This window comes from Acomys minous (assembly GCF_964271855.1).
Source record: "Acomys minous genome assembly, chromosome: 10".
Classification (NCBI taxonomy): Eukaryota; Metazoa; Chordata; class Mammalia; order Rodentia; family Muridae; genus Acomys; species Acomys minous.
Window position 1 is genome coordinate 6,847,883 of NC_140491.1, and position 21,134 is coordinate 6,869,016.

General features: G+C 44.9%; 1 protein-coding gene across 1 annotated transcript in view; it reads left to right on the plus strand.

Annotated features, from left to right (window-relative positions):
- RFC1 (replication factor C subunit 1) overlaps window positions 1–21,134 on the plus strand; it is an 80,482-nt gene that overhangs the window by 48,595 nt on the left and 10,753 nt on the right. Inside the window, 8 exon segments of the mRNA XM_084799511.1 lie at window positions 1,416–1,595; window positions 4,343–4,447; window positions 14,456–14,813; window positions 15,428–15,537; window positions 17,071–17,185; window positions 19,110–19,201; window positions 19,377–19,514; window positions 20,827–20,922. Coding sequence (XP_084655637.1) covers window positions 1,416–1,595; window positions 4,343–4,447; window positions 14,456–14,813; window positions 15,428–15,537; window positions 17,071–17,185; window positions 19,110–19,201; window positions 19,377–19,514; window positions 20,827–20,922 — 1,194 coding nt within the window.

A 21,134-nucleotide genomic window follows, 5' to 3' on the forward strand; every position in this document is an offset into this window, starting at 1 on the left:
TCTGAGGCAGGAGATACTTGAGGTATGCTTTTGATGATGGGATAGATCGTCCCCAAAGGGAAGGGCTGAAGATGCTCTAGGAAGAGAAGGATAATCAATCAGCTATACTGTGAGACTTGTGAGAAGGGAGGAGATAAGCTCGATAGACATTAAATTTAGTTTTTGTTGTGCTTGGTGTCCATGGCTACGTAAGTCCCCTGATGAGGAAAGGGTTGATAGCTGGCGGGGAGGGATGGGGGCTGGAGGAAGAGGCCAGCCTTGCCCCCGGCAAGCACTGTTAACACTGAGGGCTACACAAAGCACCTGTTTGAGGGGACTGCTGTGTTTGTGCCAGCATGGCTGTGAGGGAGGGGATGCTGAAGAGCGTAGGCTGCTGGTTTCCTGGAGTCAGAGCTGGGTAAGGGGCTGCTGAGGCTGAGGTTGGGTCAGTAAAATGATGCTGTGAGCTCCAGAGGGAGAGCACTCAGCAGACAGGTTGGGCTTTGAGATGGAGGAGCTTCCTGCTGTGGAGTTTTCCCTGAGTGGTTTGGAGTCTGTTGAAGACTTAATACTTTATTTCACTCCTGGAAATAAACTAGTGGGGGAGAGGGGACTGAAGAAACGCTCTAGCCTTTCCCTCCTCTTTCTGAGCAGATAATAACTATTCTTTCCTTCCGTTTCTCTTCCCAGAGACACTCTTTAAGTGGAGGGGACTAGGCTTAGGCTGGAGCTTTGTGCCTTTTAGCTTCTTTTTAATACTTTTTCATTTTTACCAACCCAGCTCTATTCAGAGTAATCAGAAGCATGGCACATCCTGTATAATAACCATTTTGCTTGGCTATATAATTTAGCTGATCTGTTATAAAAATGAAAAAAAACCCTAATAACCATATAGAGCTTCAGTTCGGACTCATGAAGAGAGAAGCTGGTGTGCTCTTAGATCACTAACTCCCTTTGCAGTGGGGTGGGTGGTGCCCTCCTGCCTTTCTGTCCTAGCCGTTTCTCAGCCTGCTCTCCGTGGGGTGGTCCACAGAGGGGGTGGTGCGGGCTCAGACTTGCTAAGCTTCCCAGAGCCCAAGTGGGCCTTGAGCAACAGCGGGAGTTTCAGTGGGCAGATTTCATTTGATTGTTTACTTAAAGTTATGAACGCTAATCATTGATTTACATAAGAAAGTGGAGAATAGCACAAGTGGGTAATTTTAATTTTGCTAACAATATGTTTCTTCTTGGTCATTTTATATCTGTTAAGTGTTAGCTATGTAGGAATCAACCAGGATTTACTTCGCGGTTCTGCTGTTATTTCCTAGCCAGGTTTCATGCTGGGGTTATTGATGCTGTTGACTGAGAAAAGTCGGCTTGTTACAGCTTGGCTGCCAAATGTTCTTTGGAAAGCTGCTGTGTAGTTTCTTCTCTGCCTGAACATTTTGCTTTTGTAGGGAGCTGACAATTGCTTGGAAGGCCTGACATTTGTGATCACAGGCGTGCTGGAGTCCATTGAGCGTGAAGAAGCCAAGTCTCTAATTGAACGTTATGGGGGGAAAGTCACAGGAAACGTGAGCAAGAAAACCAACTACCTTGTCATGGGCCGGGACAGTGGACAGTCCAAGAGTGACAAGGTGGGTCCTGCTGGCTCTTCTCACAGAGGTGCCTGCTGCCAAGGCATGCGCATTGTGGCTGCTAGATGTAATACACCTGGCCTCATTGTAGTGAACAAAGAAAAGGAGAAAGCCTTCGCCATGCAGATTTGTCTTCTCTCTACACCATGTACAGTGCTGTTGGCCTGGACTACAGGATTTTGGGTTTTGGTTTTTTGAAACAGGGTTTCTCTGTGTAGCCTTGGCTGCCCTGGACTTACTTTGTAGACCAGGCTAGCCTTGAACTCACAATGATCCACTTGCCTCTGCCTCCCGAGCGCTAGGATTAAAGGCATGCGCCACCACTGCCTGGCTGGATTTTGTGTTTTATTTTTATTAATTGGAAGCATAGTTGCTGCTTACTTCATTCTTTGTATATTCTACTTTAAAACTTAAAAAAAAAAAAATTTTTTTTTTTAACATAGAAATTTTGTTTTTTAGTTCCAAGTTTTCTGATATATCCACTATGGATCCCGTCTTAATTTTTCATTATTGGGAGCTGTGTGAGGAAGAAGCAGAGGTCTGTGGGGAAGAGCATGCCTCATTAACTCTTTTCCTTGCCCTAAACAGAATTCCAGAGGCAGTAGTCACTGGGAGGTTCCAGCCGCTCAGGAACTTAGCCCAGAGCCCAGTCACCACTTCCCTCAGCCTTATGGGCATCAAACATGTCGCCTTGAGCTTGGGAGACAGCTGCCTTCCGGGCAGGAAAAAGAGAGCAGTGGTGATGATCACTGTAGCTGGGACTGGTTTTACAGGCTTTGTCCCAGCAACACTCTAGAATGCCACCTCATTGGTTGAGAAGAAAGGGGCTTCCGATTGGGTGGGCTTGCTGCAAGGCAGGAGGTGGACATACTGGAGTCCTGCTAGCAGGAAGGTAGTGGGAGATGACTCCCAACAGGAGTCAAACAGAGGGGGACATGGGGCTGGCTGGAGTTCGGTCCTCCTGGCTTTGTTCCTTCTAGGGGAGCAAAGGCAAAAAACCAGCACAACACTAGTCCTGCCGTACCACACTACTGTGCACTCACCACTTGCCCTGGTTAGTTTCACGTCAATTTAAACCTAGAGTCATTTTGGAAAAGGGAACCTCAGTTGAGAAATGCCCCCACTAGATAAACCTGTGGTACATTTTCTTGATTGATGATCGATGTAACCCCTGAGCTGTTGGTCCTGGGTCCTATAAGAAATGAGCAAGCTATGAGAGGCAAGCCAGTAAGCAGCACTCCTCCATGGCCTCTTCATCAGTTCCTGCCTCAAGGTTCCTGCCCTATTTGAGTTTTTGTCCTTCTCCCTTTCCTCAGTGATGGACTGTGCTGTGAAGCTTTAAACCAGCTCCCTAAGTTGCTTCTGGTTATGAGTTTTCTTACAGCAAAGGAACTGTGTAACATCCATCCATCCATCCATCCATCCATATCGGTGCTGGACATTGAACCCAAGCCCCCTTGTCTATGCCAGAAAGGTTTCTTGAGATAGAAAGGATCTTGCATATTGCTTACGCTGGTCTTGTCTTGTTTTTCTGAGACACACTACCACACCCGGCTGCTCACGCTGGTCTTAAGCTCTTCATCCTCTTCCCTCCGTCTCCTGAGAACTGGTAATACAGGAATGTAGTGCCGAGACGAACCTCTTTCTTTCTCCTTCCTATCTATATTATTTGACAAGTTTTTGTTTCAAAGTCTGTATTCCCGTTTTTAAATCATTTTCTGTGGGTGTGTTTGAATGTGCGTGCATCTGTGTCTCGTGCCTGTGCCTGTGCTCATGCGTGTGCGCATGTGCGGTGGCCAGGGAAGGATGTGAGCTCTCTTCTTCTGTTACTCTCCACCTCCTTAGTCCTTTGAGATCGTCTTACCTGGGGCGAGGTGGGCGTCCAGAAAGCCAGCTCTGTATCCACCTTGCACAGAGCTGCCACACCCAGGTTTTTATATAGGTACTGCAGATTTTTATATAGGTACTGCAGATTTTTATATAGGTACTGCAGATTTGGACTCAGGTCCTTTTGCTTGTCCACCCAGCACATGTAGCCACTGTCCTGTTTTTCTTCTTTTTTTTAATGGTAATTTTTAAAAATTAAAACTATATGTAAAGAATTTGCAAATACACACTATGTAGTGACATTATGCAGACTCTATACATCTCAGAGGAACTCGTCTAAGTTGGAATAGCCATTCAGAAGCTGTAGGGCTTCATATTGGACTTTGTACTTTCACTATCAGTTACATATTTAATGTATCCCCCCCACATGCACATGTTAGACCAAACAAACAGAAAAACTGAAAAATCAACAGCAGAGCTAAAATTAGGAAAACAATTAGCTTTATAACCTTTTTCATGATTCATATACCCATTATTGGATTTCATCCTTAATGGCAACTTTCTGGTGTTTTTGTTTTTAATTCCAGTGTTGGAGCTTAGCAGGTAAAAATACTTGTTGCTCTTGAAGAGGCCCTGGGGTCAGTTCCCAGCGCCCACATGGCCGCTCAGCACTGTTCATAGTCTGGTTCCAGGTGACCTGAAGTCCTCTGTAGACTCATGGGGTACCAGGTGCACTCACGGTATAGACACACACATGAACAAGTCACATGTAAAATAAAATAAACCTCAATAATAGTAAAGTCCAGTGTTACTTAGTTTATAGTGTGTTTCTTTATCTACCAGTGGCCTTAGAATGATTTTTCTTCTACAGAAAGAAGTAGCTTGGATGCAGTTCTGATGATTTATATTTTAATCAACAGGCAGCAGCTCTGGGAACAAAAATCCTTGATGAAGATGGCCTATTGGATCTGATTCGAACTATGCCAGGCAAGAAATCCAAGTACGAGATAGCGGCTGAAGCTGAGGTATGCGCAAGACAACCTGCTGTTCTGAAGTTGGTATAGAGAGCCTCCTGCTGGCCACAGTGAATTCAGCTTATTCCCTTCTGACCTGGAAGACTGTCTGTAGTATTTCTTTGTTTTTCCAGAGGAGGGTAGGGGGGATGTCTTAGTTAGGGTTTCATTGCTGTGAAGAGACACCATGAGAACAGCAGCTCTTATAAAGGAAAACATGTTTTAAAAAATGCGGACATTGGATTGCTTTCCATGTAAGGTAGGTTAAAGTACATAAGTGTAGGTTCATTGGAAACAGCTCTTGGCTGCCATGCAAGGGGCAAGAGAGAGAAAAAGCAAGACCAACAAAATATCCAAATTATATGAAGGGGAGGGAAAAGCTCCGTCCTGGAAAGTTCACGGTAAGGGCAGGGTATGTCAGCCATGTCCTGCAGCAGATAGGGACCGAGGAGTGCTGGGAGAACCTGGAGCTGTTGTCGCGGGTCTGGAGCACACCAGCCTTTTGCAGATGGATAAGGGATAAAGTAATCAATGTCTTTGATTGCTTCCTGCTGACAGTGGGGCGATGATAGGGGTTAAAAGGCTGAGATGTTGGCCAGGTCTGGGAAGAGCAGGCTGTTATTTGTTGTCCGGGGTCTGAGAACACTGCAGCGAGGAGGGCAGTGCAGGTCCAGCTGACATGACCTGTGAGGTTGGACTGGAGCACTGTGGGCACTGCTTTGTCAATGTCCTGGATGTAGGAAATCTGGCAGGATCCTGGAACATGTATGTGGGCAGGAGACAACGTTAGCAGCTTCCTGAGAACATTGCTTCTGGGGTACATTTGGAAGTTTTGGGAGAGTGAGTGGACAGAAGTTTGGGGTGAAGAAGAGCAAAGGCTTGAACATCGGGAGCTTCCTTCCGTTTTACTTGATTGCTGGCAGTAATTAAAGGTCCCATGTTGGATCTGTCCAAGTTTGTTTATAGAGGTGTGTAAGCTTAGCAGCCTTTAATGTGTGTGTAGAAAAGACTTCTCTAGAAGAAAGTCTTAAGGGAAGCCTGAAGGGACAGTGAATGGGCTGTTCCCATGGGGAGAGAAGTCAGTGACCTCTCAAGGAGTCCCCTGAGCAAGGCTTAGCTCGACGACATTGGTACGATCTGTTCCAGCAGCTTGCCAGCTGCTGCTCAGAGACCAAGGGCATGGGCTTTGAGGGTCTTGAGGGTCTTGAGGGGAGGGAGACAGAACCGTGCTGGCAGGGGGAGGTCTCACCCGTGGGAGAAGGTCCTAGATGAAGGGTTTGGATGTAGGTGGGCAAGAATGGCAGGAAGCATTTACACCAACCAGAAGGGAAGACTCAGCAGTAAGCTGGTGTTGGGTGCAGACAGGTGTCAGTTGGGTAGTTAGGGAGGGGAGTCCCAAAACCAGAGAAAGAGGGAGGAGCCCTACTCTCTGAGATAGGCAGTAGGTGGGAAACTTAGGCTGTTGACTGGCAGTACTTATTACATTTGACCTGAGAGATGGATTTCCTGTAGCTTACAAGAGTCCTTTTACATTTGCAAAAGGAGATAAATTTTAGTACCATCATTGTTTGCAGTCTGCAGTGAACGCACATTGTGGGAAAAGGCAGTAGACATACACTTTTGTGTCATAGCATAGCAGAGGCTTGGGGAAAACCTTTGGGTTAAAAGCATGACTACTCTTTTTGAGGTGAGCTTAGGAAAGGCAGAAGCCTTACGGATCTCTCTGATGTCTGTGAAACACGGCAGGACAGAACCTCCTATAGAGCAGAGGAGCAGAAGGTCACGTGACCTTCATGTTCAGCATTAGTATGCATCATGAAAGATGTCTGTCCAGACGACTGGATGTCTATAATTCAAGTACAGTGAGAACATTGTAAGTCTATATTTAAAAGACAAACCAAAGGCAATTTAAAATCTTGAGCTTGGAAATATGATAGAGGAACACATTGTGGAATGTTTTACCATAGTTAGATGAATAAATCAGAGCCTTGTTGATCAGTGTCAAAGCTCTAGACAGTTTAATAATAACATAGCAACAGGAAGAAATAAGACATCTTTTTAACATTCTGACCTTCATAACTTGGCATTTACCAACCTTAAAACACCTTCTTAGATCTTCAAACATTAATAACTTGCATGTATCAACCTTAAAACACCTTCTTAGACCCTTGAACACTCAAACACATCTTCTTGGAAGCTTTAAGACATAGGTGAAGTTGCTGTGAGCAGTCACTGTCCTTTAGCTAAAAGAAAGGGAAAGGGTTGTGTCTGAGGCCTGGTTTTAAGTCTGGTAACAAGGTGGCTGCGTCAGTAGTGCCTGAGAGCTGCGGCTCTAGGAGTGAGGCTTAAGGCCTGGTCTCCCGTGAACGAAGAGGCCTGGGAAGGTCGCTGAAGCCTGTGTGTCTTTAACCTGAGGTCTGTGATAAGGCAAACCTAGTAGTAGTTTTAACTAGCTAATGAATTGACCAGCGAACTAACATGGCAGATTACTTTGGGTCTAGGAGCTAATTTTCTATTTTCTAGCTATCAAGCTAACACTAGCTTAGCTGTCAATGTGATCAGAGACCTGAGAAGGATAAATTGTGGCCTAAATGAGTCTATGTATTAATAAAAGACAGAGATGACCAGTCATACCCCGGTACTCGACAGTGTCCCAGTTGTCTCCTGTGGCAGCATGGCACCACGGGCAGAGACAGTCTGACCATCAGGCACAGAGGACGAGAGGCTGTTTCTGTGAAAGGAGGACATGGGAGAGGCTGATGTCAGCTTGTCTTCAGCAGTGTGACACAATTTTAAATTATCTGTATTATTAGTATGCCCAGCTAGCAATCAATTAAGACACTGACACTTGTTACATTTTAAAATAGCCGTAGTTAACCTGGGGCAGGGCAGACATTACTTCTCTAAACTACTTCCCATAGTGGGGCAGGTACCTGCCCCAATCCCATGCCATCTGCCTCTAATAATTTCTGTCAAGCCACCTCCATCCATAATCTCAAATACTTGCTAGTGTTCTTCATCTGGGCCAAATCCCACATCCACATCTGCCATGTGCTTCTCCTCCATATAACCCATGGCTGCCTTCCTCTCTTCTTTTCAGGTCTCTCTCCTTCTTCCTTGTGGCAGCCTCTCTTCTTCTCCCCAGAATTCCTCTCTCTTCCAAATCCCACCTATCTCCTTTGCCCTGCCTAGGTGGGATGGCATTTTATTAATCAAAAGGTGGGTCACAGAGACAGCAAGCAGTAATTAGCATCAAAATACATCAGCCCATCCCCCAACACTCCAGGTGTCCAGTTTTGTCAACATTTTAGGCTGGGCCCTAGCAATAGGGCCAAGTGTTGGGTGCAGTCTTGCCCAGTGGTCAGCATACTACAGTCTAGAGTTGAAGTCATCTGCCATTGTGCCCAAATCTTCTGAGACCCTGGGGAGCTATTGTTATGATCTGGAAATCTCTGGTTGGTTTGTTTGCTGTTTGTTTTTATTTTTTTAAAAAAGATTTATTTATTTGTTTGTTTGTTTATTATGTATACAGTGCTCTGCCTGCATGTACATCTGCAGGCCAGAGGAGGGCGTCAGATCACATCATAGATGGTTGTGAGCCACCATGTGGTTGCTGGGAATTGAACTCATGACCTCTGAAAGAGTGGTCAGTGCTCTTTCTTAACCACTGAGCCATCTCTCCAGCCCTGTTCTCGTTTTTGTTTTTTAATAATAAACTTACACATGTCAAATACCATATTCAGCAGATCTCTGACAAGCTTGAGGGTTAGTATATTTAAATTAAGCAATCTTGGTATCTAGGTATCTGCTATAAACTATACTTTGCAAACATAAAAATAGAATGTTATACTCTTATCCTATGTTTGACCTTGAAAATATGTCATGTTGGTTCTTAGCATGACCTAAAAATATTTTTAAAAGATTTATTTATTATGTATATAGTATCCTGCACGTACTCCTGCACACTGGAAGAGGGCACCAGATCTGACTATAGATGGTTGTGAGCCACCATGTAGATGCTGGGAATTGAACTCAGGACCTCTGGAAGAGCAGACAGTGCTTTTAACTGCTGAGCCATCTCTCCAGCCCCTTAAAATATATTCTTGAGTATGTTAAAGGATTTGATCATTTATAAGATCTTAATAATTAAAGACTAGGACTTTAGGTTTTATCCCTGTTAAGTTGAAGTCTTAAAAACCATAAACATAGCCCATAAACAGAGAACATAACAGTTCCCTGTATGATTAATAACACCATATTTAGAAAATAAGGCTAAAAATGTTTTAAAGCAGTGATTTTTAGGATTTGAGAATAAGAGTAGGGCATAACAATGAAGTCTTAAAATTGTAAATAAATGAATGTTCCCAGGACTCATATATTTTAATGTAGCAATATAGTAGAATGTTTTACCAAACCCATTGATCAGGAAGCCTGCAGGTACCCCCGTGGGAGAAACAGCATTCATCTTGTTAATGTGAATAGATCTTTATAACCTTGAAATAAGAAGCATTTTGAACAAGGGTACAATAAAATGTGACTCTTGTTTTTTTTAGTCTAAAAGGAGATAAACAGAATTAATTATGATTAAGAAGTTTTACACATTTTTTTTATGTCATATGGTCTCAACGAGTTTGAATTTATATTCTAAACATCATACCCAATAAGCTAATCATAAACCCTTAGATAATAGTTTAGAGTATAATGTTAATATTTATTTTAGTTTATTTTGGGAGTAGAAAAAGAAATCAGACAATTTTACTTTTGAAGAGTTGGAAAGTACAATCTTAGAGAAATAAGGCCAGGTATTTTAGCAGAGAGCGTGACGGATGTGGCTCCCTTAATCTGAGATTCGGCCAGCACTAACGGGGAGTGGGGCTGTAGGGGGTCCCAGCCATCCCTGAACAGTTCAAGGTGAAGTACCCCTAGCAGCTGTGGTGGCAGGTCTGGGTTGGTCCCCATAGACCCCGCCTGGGAAAGGAAGGGAGAGTGTGAGCCTTTGGTATCTGTGGGGAGGGCTAAGTGGTGAGTGAGCAGGCCATGTGGAAAGGAGAAAGCCTGAACCGTGGGGGTGATTTTTTTTTTTTAAGTATAATTTTAAATTTACCTTAGCAGAGAAGAGAATCACAGTCTGATGGCAGGGCTCAAGCTCTGCTGTGGCAGTGGCCAGGCAAAAGTGTTCCAAAGTAGCCTTGGCTCCAGCAGGAGGGGCATTGATGGCGGGGCATTTAAAAACAAAACAAACAAACAAACAAAAACCAAACCTCTGTGTGTAAGGACTGGTGGTGCACAGTGGTGTTATTAAAGCCATTCCCAGTCAGATGCGAGCTATAAGCAGCCTCCCTAGTGTGCCACTGAGGCAGGCATTTGCTTACCAATAATAAGCGATCCAGCGGATCCAGCAGCTCAGTAAGTAGTGCAGCACCTGGTTAGGCTAGTCTGAGTCAGAGGTAGGAGAGAGAGAGAGAGAGAGAGAGAGACAGAGTGAGAGACAGACAGACAGGGAGAGAGAGACACACAAACAGAGACAGAGACAGACAGACAGACACACACACACACACACACACACACACACACACATACACACACGCACACAGAGAGAGACAGAGTCAGAGAGAGAGACAGAGGGAGAAGAAGAGAATGAAAGAGGAACAAGAGAGGGAGAAAGAGGTTAGAGGGAGAGATGAGGTGGGTTTTCCCTTTTGTGTAATCCTGAGCAGGGGCACGCCTAGTGGCAGGCAGGTAATAACGTCACAGGTTGCTAGGCAGACTGGAGGCAGTATGCTAACAGGTATCCCACAACGCTGCCGTCTCCAACATCTTGGGGTTTCCAAGGCCATCCAAGTTTCAACTTCACAGCTTCGCACAACAGACCCCTAGGCCTCCGTGCAGGGTCACCTGTCATGTGCCTGGCCTCAGCAGCTTTCCTTAGTCATGGAGCGAGATTCTCCTTGACTGTAAAGGCAGACGGCGTGGCTAGAGATGCCTGGTTCTGCTGCTTGCTGGGGTTGGAACATGGCCTCTTCTTTCAATGACTTGTTCACCAGCTTTCTGTTTTCAGTGGTTTCCTTCACTGTCTAAGCTTGGCTGTCCTGGAACTTGCTCTGTAGCCGGGGATGACCTTGAACTCAGAGATCTGCGTGTCTTCTGAGTGCTGGGATTGAAGGCGCGTACCCCATGCCTGGACCTAAGCTGTTCTTTAGTTCTTTTTTCACAACGCAGAAGCTTAGCTGGGTGGGATCTGCCCTGAGGTCACCACTCCCTTTATTCCAGTTAGTATTTTCTTTTTTTTTTTTTTTTTTTTTTAAATTTTTTAATTTTATTTTTAAAGATTTATTTATAGTACTCTGCCTGCATGTACACCTGCAGGCCAGAAGAGGGCATCAGATTTCAATATAGATGGTTGTGAGCCACCATGTGGTTGCCGGGAATTGAACTCAGGACCTCTGGAAGAGCAGACAGTGCTCTTAACCTCTGAGCCATCTCACCAGTTCCTCCAGTTAGTATTTTCATCTGTTTATGAACCATACATTTTCTTGCTCAGCTTGATCCTTTTCATTAAGATGCTCTTTATAAGAGATTAGTAACCACATGACAGAGTCTGTACTAGGCTGTTTTGAGATTTCCTTTGCCAGTGCGATTAATCTGAACCTCTTCATTTTATGTTTAGGCAGATGTTTCACAAGGCAAAAATCAGCCACTTTTAAAAAACCAAATATCACAAGAGCACTCTCTAGGCAACATACTAAAAGTCTTCTCTCTTGAACTCTCTTGAGTCCCCCTCAGCACCACTGTCTTCCATGTTCTACTGTATGGCCCATGCAGCATTCTGCTGCTTTCCTACATTCCTCCAAACAAAAAAGCATGGGCCGGGCTGATCACAGCAGTACTTCAGCCCCTGATGGTTAGGGCTTCTTTGCTCTTAGGGACAGCATGACCACAGAAACCCTTAGAAAGGAAAGCATTTAATTTAGAGCCAGCTTAAAGTTTTGGAGTTTCAGTGCATTACTGTTATGGTGGAAAGCATAGTGGCAAGGAGGCAGCCAGTGTGAGAGGAGCTCTGCATCCTGACCCACAGGCGCAGACTATGTGCTACACTGCGCGGAGTTCCAGTATAGGAGACCTCAAAGTCTGCCCCACAGTGCTGTAGTGAGAATTGTGTGATTTTGATTTCTTTTAAAAAGACAGAAAAAAATTCAGTGTGGTGGCACACACCTTTAATCCCAGCACTTGGGAATCAGAGGCAGGTAAATTTTTGTGAGTTTGAGGTCAGCTTGGTCTACAAAGTGAGTCCAGGACGGCCAGGGCTACACAGGGAAATCCCCCTCCCCTCACACACACCCTTGGAAATATTATGGGACTAGGTTTTCCTTTTAATCCCATGTATGAGGGTATGAGGCTTCACAGCAGGTGACTGTGATTTGCCTCAAGCTCTATTGGGGTGTGGTTTTGCCAGCTGCAGATAGTTTCTGGGAGTCTGTGAGGTTTGGGATTCTGGGAACTTTTCAGAGGTATATAAATGCAGGGGCCCAAGAAGTGGGGTCGTTGTTGTTGGTTGAATGCTGTTGGTTGCTGTTTGTCAAGTAGTCATGTGCAAAGAAGAAACGAGAAGAAATTAGACATCCTGATGGCTAAGATCAAACTTGCCCGAAGGAACGTAATGAGCAGGAAGTAGTCCTACCGATAGCTTCAGCCCCTTTCCCATCTGCCAGTTTTTCTCTCCTATGTAGTGTTAGGGGGCTAAAAGGCTCGAGAAGAGTGGAAGAGAGTAACGAACCCACAGAGTAGCTGGTGCCATCACATTCATCCACTGTCTGCCTGCCTGCCTGGCCGTACGCAGCAGAGAGGAGCAGCTGCATGCCAAAAATCATTGTCCCTAGCACTGTCACCAATGCGACAAGATGATCTACTTATTCAAGTAGAAAAAGTTACAGGGAATGCTGTGGATCCTGTAATCGTGGTCAGGTTGCATCAGGGAGGGAATCAGTGCTGCTGCTTTATCATCAGCTGCAGTGTGTGTGTTCACTACACGGCACACTGTTCCCTGCTGTCCCTTCTCGGGCTCCTCAGCCTGAGGTAGTTCTGTCTTTTCTTAACTTCTTCTACTCAGTTGGTTATAGAGTGTCTGACGTGGCATTGTGCGACATTTCTCACAGTTAGACTGTGTTATCCAGTTAGGCAAGAGTACCAGAGGGTGCCTTCTCAGTGTGTCTCATGTTTGCTGGTCTTCTCCATGAGTGAGATGATGACTTTTGCTTTGTAACCGATAACTTTCTTGAGTGGATAGGTATCTTGAATCTCCAGAAACCTCCTCCCTAAATGGCCATTCCTAAGTTCTGGCATTATTGGAAGGCATTTAACTGTTTTAGAAATTAAGATATTATTTACAGTCCTTAAAATTCACCTTTTTAAGAAGGTGAATAATTCACACCTATGCAGTGATAATTACTATTTTAATTGAAAAATTACATTTATATATTTTTGATTATATGTATTTATGTGTCAGGGCACATGGTGTGTATGTGAAAGTCAAAGGACAACTTGCTTGGGTTGGTTCTCCTCTCACAGTGTGGGTTCTAAGGATTTGAACACAGTTCATTAGGCTTAGTGGCAAGCACCTTTACCCACTGAGCCATCTTGTTGACCCAATTACTGCATCTAATTGCAGACATCGTCATTACCTCCAGAATGAGAGCCTATACTTACTCATAGTTGCTCGTTATGCCTGACGGCCACTGTACTGCTCTCTGTTGTTGTTTTACACCAGAAATCCCAGTCTTTCAATTTTACAATAAAGGCTCTGGAGCCAGATGCTGGGGTGAAAACCTGCTAGTTCAGAGAGGCAGAGAAAGCACACAGCTGACCTTCCTACTCAGCTCACATCCCTATGGGAAAAGCCCAAAAGGCTCACTAGCTCAGCCGACAGACAGCCCAAGAGGAAAAAGCCAAAAAAACCCAAGGCTAAAGGCTTAATAGCTCAAAGCTGAAAAAGCCCCTAAAACCAAAGGCCAGGGATCAGAAGAGCTCAAAAGCTAAAAACTGAAGAGCTCCTCCTCTTCCTTCTTCCTCCTCCTCTTCTTCCTTCTTTCTCCTCCTCCTCCTCTTCCTCCTCTTCTTCCTCTTCCTCCTCTTCCTCTTCCTGATCCTTTTTCTTCATCTTTTTCATTTTCTTCTTCTCCCTGCTGTCTTAAATACCCCTCAATTCAAAGTCCCTCCCATCTACGTAATCCTTGTCAGATGGTTTCTTGCTCTGCCTCTTGACCTAGGGTTAACTTTACTAAATCCTATGTACAGGAAGCTCTTGGATTAAAGGTGTGTGCTAGGGCTGGCTGAATCACAGCTTAATCACCTGTTTTCAATAAACAGAAAGTTCATGGGTTAAAGGTGTGTGTCAGGGTTCAACCACACCAAACAAAACACAGGCTTTTATAGTTCACAATCTCAGGGATCACAGTGGATCAAGTACCCTGCAACACTCTGTCTTATGGATTTGCTTATTATGGGCATTTTATATAAGTAGAATCACACTAACGTGGCTTTCTGTTTTCAGCATTTTCATTTTATTATGGCTTCAAGGCAAACCATGTTGTATGTATCAGTATTCATTTCTTTTTACAATTGAATAATGTTTCATTGGGTGGGGCTTGGTCACTTTTTGTTTATCCCAGGTTCCCCATTGGACCTTTGTTCATCTTACGGCTGTAATGTGCATGTATACCACATAATGAGCCGCTGCTCTGACTTTATACAGAGAGTTTTGAGGAGACATTAGCTTTATGTAGTCAGGAGGCTCTAACACAAGTTGTTGTTTACATCATGACCCTATCTTTTTATTTTTAAAATGACCACTGTATTCTTGGCTTCCTGTGCATGCTGTGAATGTTTGTGAAGTTGGGAAAGTGGTGACTTAGTCCATTGTGACAGGAGCAGCCTGGAGGGAGCAGCTCACTGGCTATGGCACTGCCTCTGCGGTATGTGTAGCAGGATAGAAATCTTCTGTTTCATCTTTTTCTTCTTCTTCAGATGAAGAAAGAAAAGTCCAATTTGGATGGAACACCCCAAAAAAACAGCCATGGAAAAAGAAAAAGTAGTCCAACCAAGAAGGAGTCAGCATCTAAGAAGAGCAAGCTAACTCCCCAGAAGGACAGTCCTGCGAAGGCAGGGAGGAAGGAAGCAAGTGTGCTTCGGAGGGGCCTGGACTTGAAGGAGACGCACGGCCGTAGCGGGGGCAGCACGGGGGAAAGCCTGCTCTGGGTGGATAAGTACAAGCCCACCTCACTCAGGAACGTAATCGGACAGCAGGGTGACCAGAGCTGTGCCAACAAACTGCTACGCTGGCTCAGAAACTGGCACAAGAGCTCTCCAGATGAGAAAAAACATGGTGATTTCACAACTTTAGTCATTTTATGTATGTCTGTAGACATGTAATGCTCAGTTGCACACATGGGCAAGAGGCTCATGGTTGGCTCCTTTACCTGTCAACAAGTGCTTATTGAGAGCTTGTTCAGAGCCCAGGTGCTGTGCTAGGCCCTGGTGGTGCTTCTGTGAACAGAGCAGGCCCCTCAGAGAGTGGGAGAGACTTTAGGTTAACATTCATGTGCCAAGTACTACTGTAGGGGTAAGTCAGGAAGCTCTGGGTGCTGGCGCGCAGTCAGGGAAGACGACTTGGAGCCCAAGCAGCAGACAGGTGAAGGGAGGCGGGCGTGGTATTGGGCTGGAAGAACAACCAGTCCCAGCTTCTGGAGGCCCGTGAGAGAGAGAGACCACTGAGAGTGCTCAGGGCCCTCGAGGGAAAGGCATGAAGCTGAGGTGTGCGCTGGCACAGTGGCCTAAGGCCCAGGAACATGTATGGTTTGCTTTTGATAGTGCAGGAGGCCTGAACTCTGCTCCCTGTGCTTTGGGAAGCTCCTGGGCAGTTGATGAACAGTTCCTGGTGTTCTGGAGTGTATGAAAGACGGTGCATGCTAATGCTTTGGAACTTCTTTTCCCCACCAGCAAAGTCTGGCAAACCTGCCAGCAAAGATGATGGTTCTAGTTTCAAGGCAGCACTGCTGTCTGGCCCTCCAGGTGTTGGCAAAACCACTACAGCTTCTCTTGTGTGTCAGGTAGGTGCCCTACCATAGTGTAGTTGAAAAAGTAAAACCTTGTAGTGCTCAGATAGCGTGTGTGTGTGTGTGTGTGTGTGTGTGTGTGTGTGTGTGTGTGTGTGTGAATGAATTTACAGTGTATATTTTTCTAAAGTCAAACTTTAGAATTTTCTTTGGCTCTAGTGATGTTTGTCACTGCTTTAAAAAATACTAATTATTCTGGCTGGGTGTGGTGGTGTACACCTACAATTCCAGCATGTGGGGGAGCAGATGGCTCTCTGTGAAATCGAGACCAGCCTGGTCTACAGAATGAGTTCCAGGACACAGAGAGACAATACATTAAACAAAACTAAAGAAAACAAACAAGCAGCCTCCTCAAACCTGTTGTTCTGTTAGTTGTTATAAAAGCATCCATTTCCCTTATGCTGGAGGGTGTGCCCCCAGGACCCGGTAGGCACTGTAGCTGCAGCTAGCACAGAGCCCGGGTGTCCCATGCTTTCCCTCTGCCCTGCGGCACGCCCTTTGTACTGGGGTTATCTGTCCTTCTGTGTTTGTGTCCTGGTGCCCTCCTTGCATTTCCACTCTTACTCTTTGGGACCACTGTACTGTACTGGCTGGCTGTGTGTCAATCTGACACAAGCCAGAGCCATCAGAGAGGAGGGAACATCAGCTGAGGAGATGCCTCCGTGAGATCCAGCTGTGAGGCATTTTCTTAATTAGTGATCAATGGGGGAGGGCCCAGCCCCTGGCCTGTGGTGGTGTCCCTGGGCTGCTGGTCCTGGGTTCTATACTAAATCAGGCTGAGCAAGCCATGATTAAGCAAGCCAGTAAGCAGTGCCCTTCCCGGCCTCTGCATCAGCTCCTGCCTCCAGGTTCCTGCCCTGCTTGAGTTCCTGTCCTGGCTTCCTCCAATGATGAACAGTGATCTGGAAGTGTAAGCAGGATAAACCCTTTGCTCCCCAACTTGCTTTTTGGTCATGGTGTTTCATGGCAGCAATAGAAACCCTAACTAAGACAGCCATTATTAAGTGAGGGTTATTTGAACATAACCACTATGGTCTGACAAGCAGGTATGAGCCACCGCACCCAGCTTACCAGCTGCAGTTTTAAGACAAAACATGTGTGTGTGTGTGTGTGTGTGTGTGTGTGTGTGTGTGTGTGTGTGTGTGTGTTTTCCCCCAAGTCAGGGTTTCTCTGTGTAATAGAGACCTCTCTTGGAACTCTCTTTGTAGATGAGGCTGGCCTCGAACCTAACAGAGATTCACTTGCCTCTGCCTCCCGAGTGCTGTGATTAAAGGTGTGTGCCACCTGTGTGTGTGTGTGTGTGTGTGTGTGAGAGAGAGAGAGAGAGAGAGAGAGAGAGATATGTCTGCATGGTGTTTCAAGAATCTCTAGTACTATGAGGAACATTAAATTTGTTGTCTGTTAGTATGATACTTAATATATTTACTCATTTTTTAATGTGAATTTTAGAACCTCTGTTCTCCCCTCCCCCCACCCCAGGATCATTATGTACACTGTGATAATAATGATTTTTAATATTTTGACTAGGAATTGGGTTACAGTTACGTGGAACTAAATGCAAGTGATACTCGGAGTAAGAGCAGTTTGAAAGCAGTTGTTGCTGAATCATTGAACAACACCAGCATCAAAGGCTTTTATACAAGTATGTGTCTCCCCCCCGCCCCCCCCTTTATTTGGGGGGTGATTTTCGAGACCGGGTTTCTCTGTGTAGCCTTGGCTGTCCTAGACTAGCTTCGTAGACCAGGCTGGCCTTGAACTCACAGCTATCCACCTGCCTCTGCCTCCCCAGCGCTGGGATTAAAGGCGTGCGCCACCATGCCTGGCGTATGTGCCATTTTTGAACCATGGCTGTAGATGTGGTGTAAGAAAGGCGGGTCACGTCAGTGTTCTGTAATGAATGCTGTCGTGCGGTGAGCACCCTGAGGCATCACGATAGGAAAGGCCGTTGACATGACTCCTTCGGAGCATTAGTTACCCTCTTTGGTCTTAGAGGTTTCTTTGAATGTGATAAATATGTGTACACACACAGAGTTTTCCATTTTGTGTGTGATTTTAGACACCGCACAGGCGAGTCCTGTAAAGGAGCGTGGAAAGTAAATGAAGTGCAGGGTCCCACATGAGGCCTCGGCTGTGGCTGAGGAGGCCATTGTGCTGGGGGTGTTTTGTAATTCTGATAGTCGTTCAGAAAGCCTTGACCGAGGGCCCATGAGGAGCCAGATGCCATCTGTGTGGAAGAGCGCTTCGTAGTTTAGGTGGTGACAGTCGGTCTAACGGGCTGGCGTTGACGGGGAAGTGAAGATGCGTCAGATGAGGATCCACATGCCTGCTGACGGTTACGTAGACCCTTGGCACAGTTAAAGAAGTTGCTCAGAAAAAGTCTGGTGTCCCCACACACCCCCCCCACCTCTGTGTTACGCCTGCACATCACCACACCCAAGATTTCTGATGTGCATTCTAGGGTTTGAACTCGTGTTCTTGTGCACACAAGGTGACCGTGTACTCTCTGAGCTGTCTCTCCATGTACTTCCTGTATGTGGCCGGTTGAAGTATTAATTAATACAACTCTTGAGCAATTTGACATCTAAATCATACATAATTTCTAATCTAGAAATCCAAGTTCTTGAAATTTAGCTTTCATTATACTTTAATACTGGTATAGACACTCAGACAGACATACAAACACACGCACATACAGATACATACTTAGACATACACACACACACACACACACACATACAGATACATACTTACATATGGTGATACTTAAATATTATGGCATAGAAGCTTGGAAGCATCTAAATATTGATTGCATCAGTACACTAAATTATTATATATGTTTAAAACAGAATATTAAATTACATTAAAAATGAAGTAGGGGCTGGGTGTGGTGGTACACACTTTTAATCCCAGCACTCAGGAGGCAGAGGCAGGTGGATTGCTGTGAGTTCAAGGCCAGCCTGGTCTACAAAGTGAGTTCAGGACAGCCAAGGCTAACACAGAAAGGCCCTGTCTTGGGGAAAAAAAACCAAACCAAAAACAAAACAAAACAAAACAAACAAACAAACAAAAAACAGAAAACAAAAAAAAAGAAGGAAGTATTATTGGGGCTGGACATTCCCCCTTCTAGTGTGCAGACAAAATAGCCATATATATTAATAAATATTTCCCCCCCAAGACAAGGTTTTTCTATATGTAGCCTTAGATCAGGCTGGCCTCGAACTCACAGAGATCTGCCTGCCTCTGCTTCCCTGAGTGCTGCATAAATAAATCTTAGTGTTATTGATAGATAGATGGATGGAAGGATGGGTGGAAATGGATCAATGACCAAAAGTGAAAAGCCATAGGGTACACGTTATGCACATAGGTTTTAAATGTGTGCTGACGTCTCTAAAAGGACTTAAAGAGCACCTGCTGGGAAGAGAAGTTGGGAATGCAAAAGTGGTGAGAGAATTTCTTTCATGCTTAATTAACTCTTGGAGCCTTTGGACTGTAGCTGTGCTCTAGGACTCTGTGTGAGGTAGCCGTTTGCAGAGTGCTGTGTGTTTGTCCTGTCTTACCCGTGCCAGGTGGAGCGACTCCTTCAGTAAGCTCGAGGCACGCGCTCATCATGGATGAGGTCGATGGCATGGCAGGCAACGAGGACAGGGGTGGAATTCAGGTAACACAAGCACCGTGTCTTTGTTTAACTGTTGGTTTTAGATTCATAAAGGAAGGGTTATGGGCATGGATAGTTGTAGCAATTGAGAGCTTTTTAAAAAATACTAAAATAGATTGACTAGTGTCTGTTGCTTGTTAGAAAATGATTGTTTTCATGTTCTAAATTTGCCTTTTAGGAACTCATAGGGCTGATAAAGCACACTAAAATTCCCATCATTTGTATGTGCAATGATAGAAATCACCCCAAAATTCGCTCATTGGTTCATTATTGTTTTGATCTTCGTTTCCAAAGACCTCGGGTTGAACAGATTAAGGTATGATGATTGTAATTAAAAAGGACTTTAAAACATTTGGTGTGTGCATGCCCATGAGCATACACGTGTGTGTTCATGCATGTGCTGTAGGGGATGCGTGTAGGCGTCAGTTTTCTCCTCCTACCATGTGGGTTCTTGGGACCCATGCGCATCATGCGTGATGGGAAGTGCCTTTACCCACTGACCGTTTTGCTGTCTTAGGGTTCCTGTTTCTTTTTTTCAAAGATTTATTTTTTATTTTTTATGTATGAGTCCTCTGTCTGCATGTCCACCTGCAGGCCAGAAGAGGGCATCAGATCCCAGTATAGATGGTTGTGAGCCACCATGTGGTTGCTGGGAATTGAGCTCAGGACCACTCTTAACCTCTGAGCCATCTCTCCAGCCCCATCTCTTCTATTTCTATGATGAAATACCGTGACCAAAAACAACTCGGATACTCGGGAGGCAGAGGCAAGCGATCGCTGTGAGTTTGAGGCCAGCCTGGTCTATACAGCGAGTCCAGGACAGCCAAGGCTGAACAGAGAAACCCTGTCTTGAACCCCCCCCCCAAAACAAAACAAAACAAAACAAAAACAAAAACACAACTTGGAGAGGAAATGGTTTATTGTCTTAGACTTTAATTTCATTGTTCATCACCAAACAAGGCAGGAGCTGATGCAGAGGCCACGGAGGGGTGTTACTTGCTGGCTTGCTCCTGTTGGCTAGCCCAGACTGCTTTCTTACAGAGCCCAGGACTGCCAGCTCTGGATAGTGCCACTCACAGTGGGCTGGGCCTCTCCCCATTGACCACTAACTGAGAAAATGCCCTACAAGCTTGCCTACAGACTGATGGAAACATTTTCTCCATCAACTTTTCCTCTTCTTAGATAACAGTCTTGTGTGAGGTTAGCATAAAACCAGCCTGCAATAGCCCAGAATATTTTTAAAATGACGTTATTATATTAATATAACGGTTGATTTTAACTTTAGGTAGTATCAATGTGGCCAGTGAGGTTTAGCCAAGGTTTGATGATTGCTAATTGAAAACTCAAGGGTCAATTTTTTTTGTTTTTGTTTTTTGTTTTGTTTTGTTGAGACAGGGTTTCTCTGTGTAGCCCTGGCTGTTCTGGAACTCTCTCTCTGTAGACTAAGCTGGCCTCAAACTCACAGAGATCCACCTGCTTCTGCCTCCAATGTGCTGAGAGTAAAGGTGTGTGCCACCACTACCTAGCTCAAGGGCCAATTTAAAAGAATCTCATAAATATTGTTGTAGAATTGTTGATGCTATGAGTAAAAAAATGCCAGTGCTGATTTCCTTGCTTGTCAATTTCAGAGTGCAATGCTGTCTATTGCGTTTAAAGAGGGTTTAAAGATCCCCCCTCCAGCTATGAATGAAATAATTTTGGGAGCTAATCAAGATGTCAGACAGGTGAGTTAAGTATATATTATGAGACTTTTCTAAATTTAATTTTATTATTTTACGTATATGGATATTTTGCCTGTATTTATGTCTATGTACCACGTGTGTACCTAGTATTGGCAGAGGCCAAAAGAGGGCATCAGGTTCCCTGGAATTGGTGTTCCAGACGTGCTGCCCTGTGAGTGTGGGCAGAGCAGCCTGTGCTCCGAACTGTCGAGCTG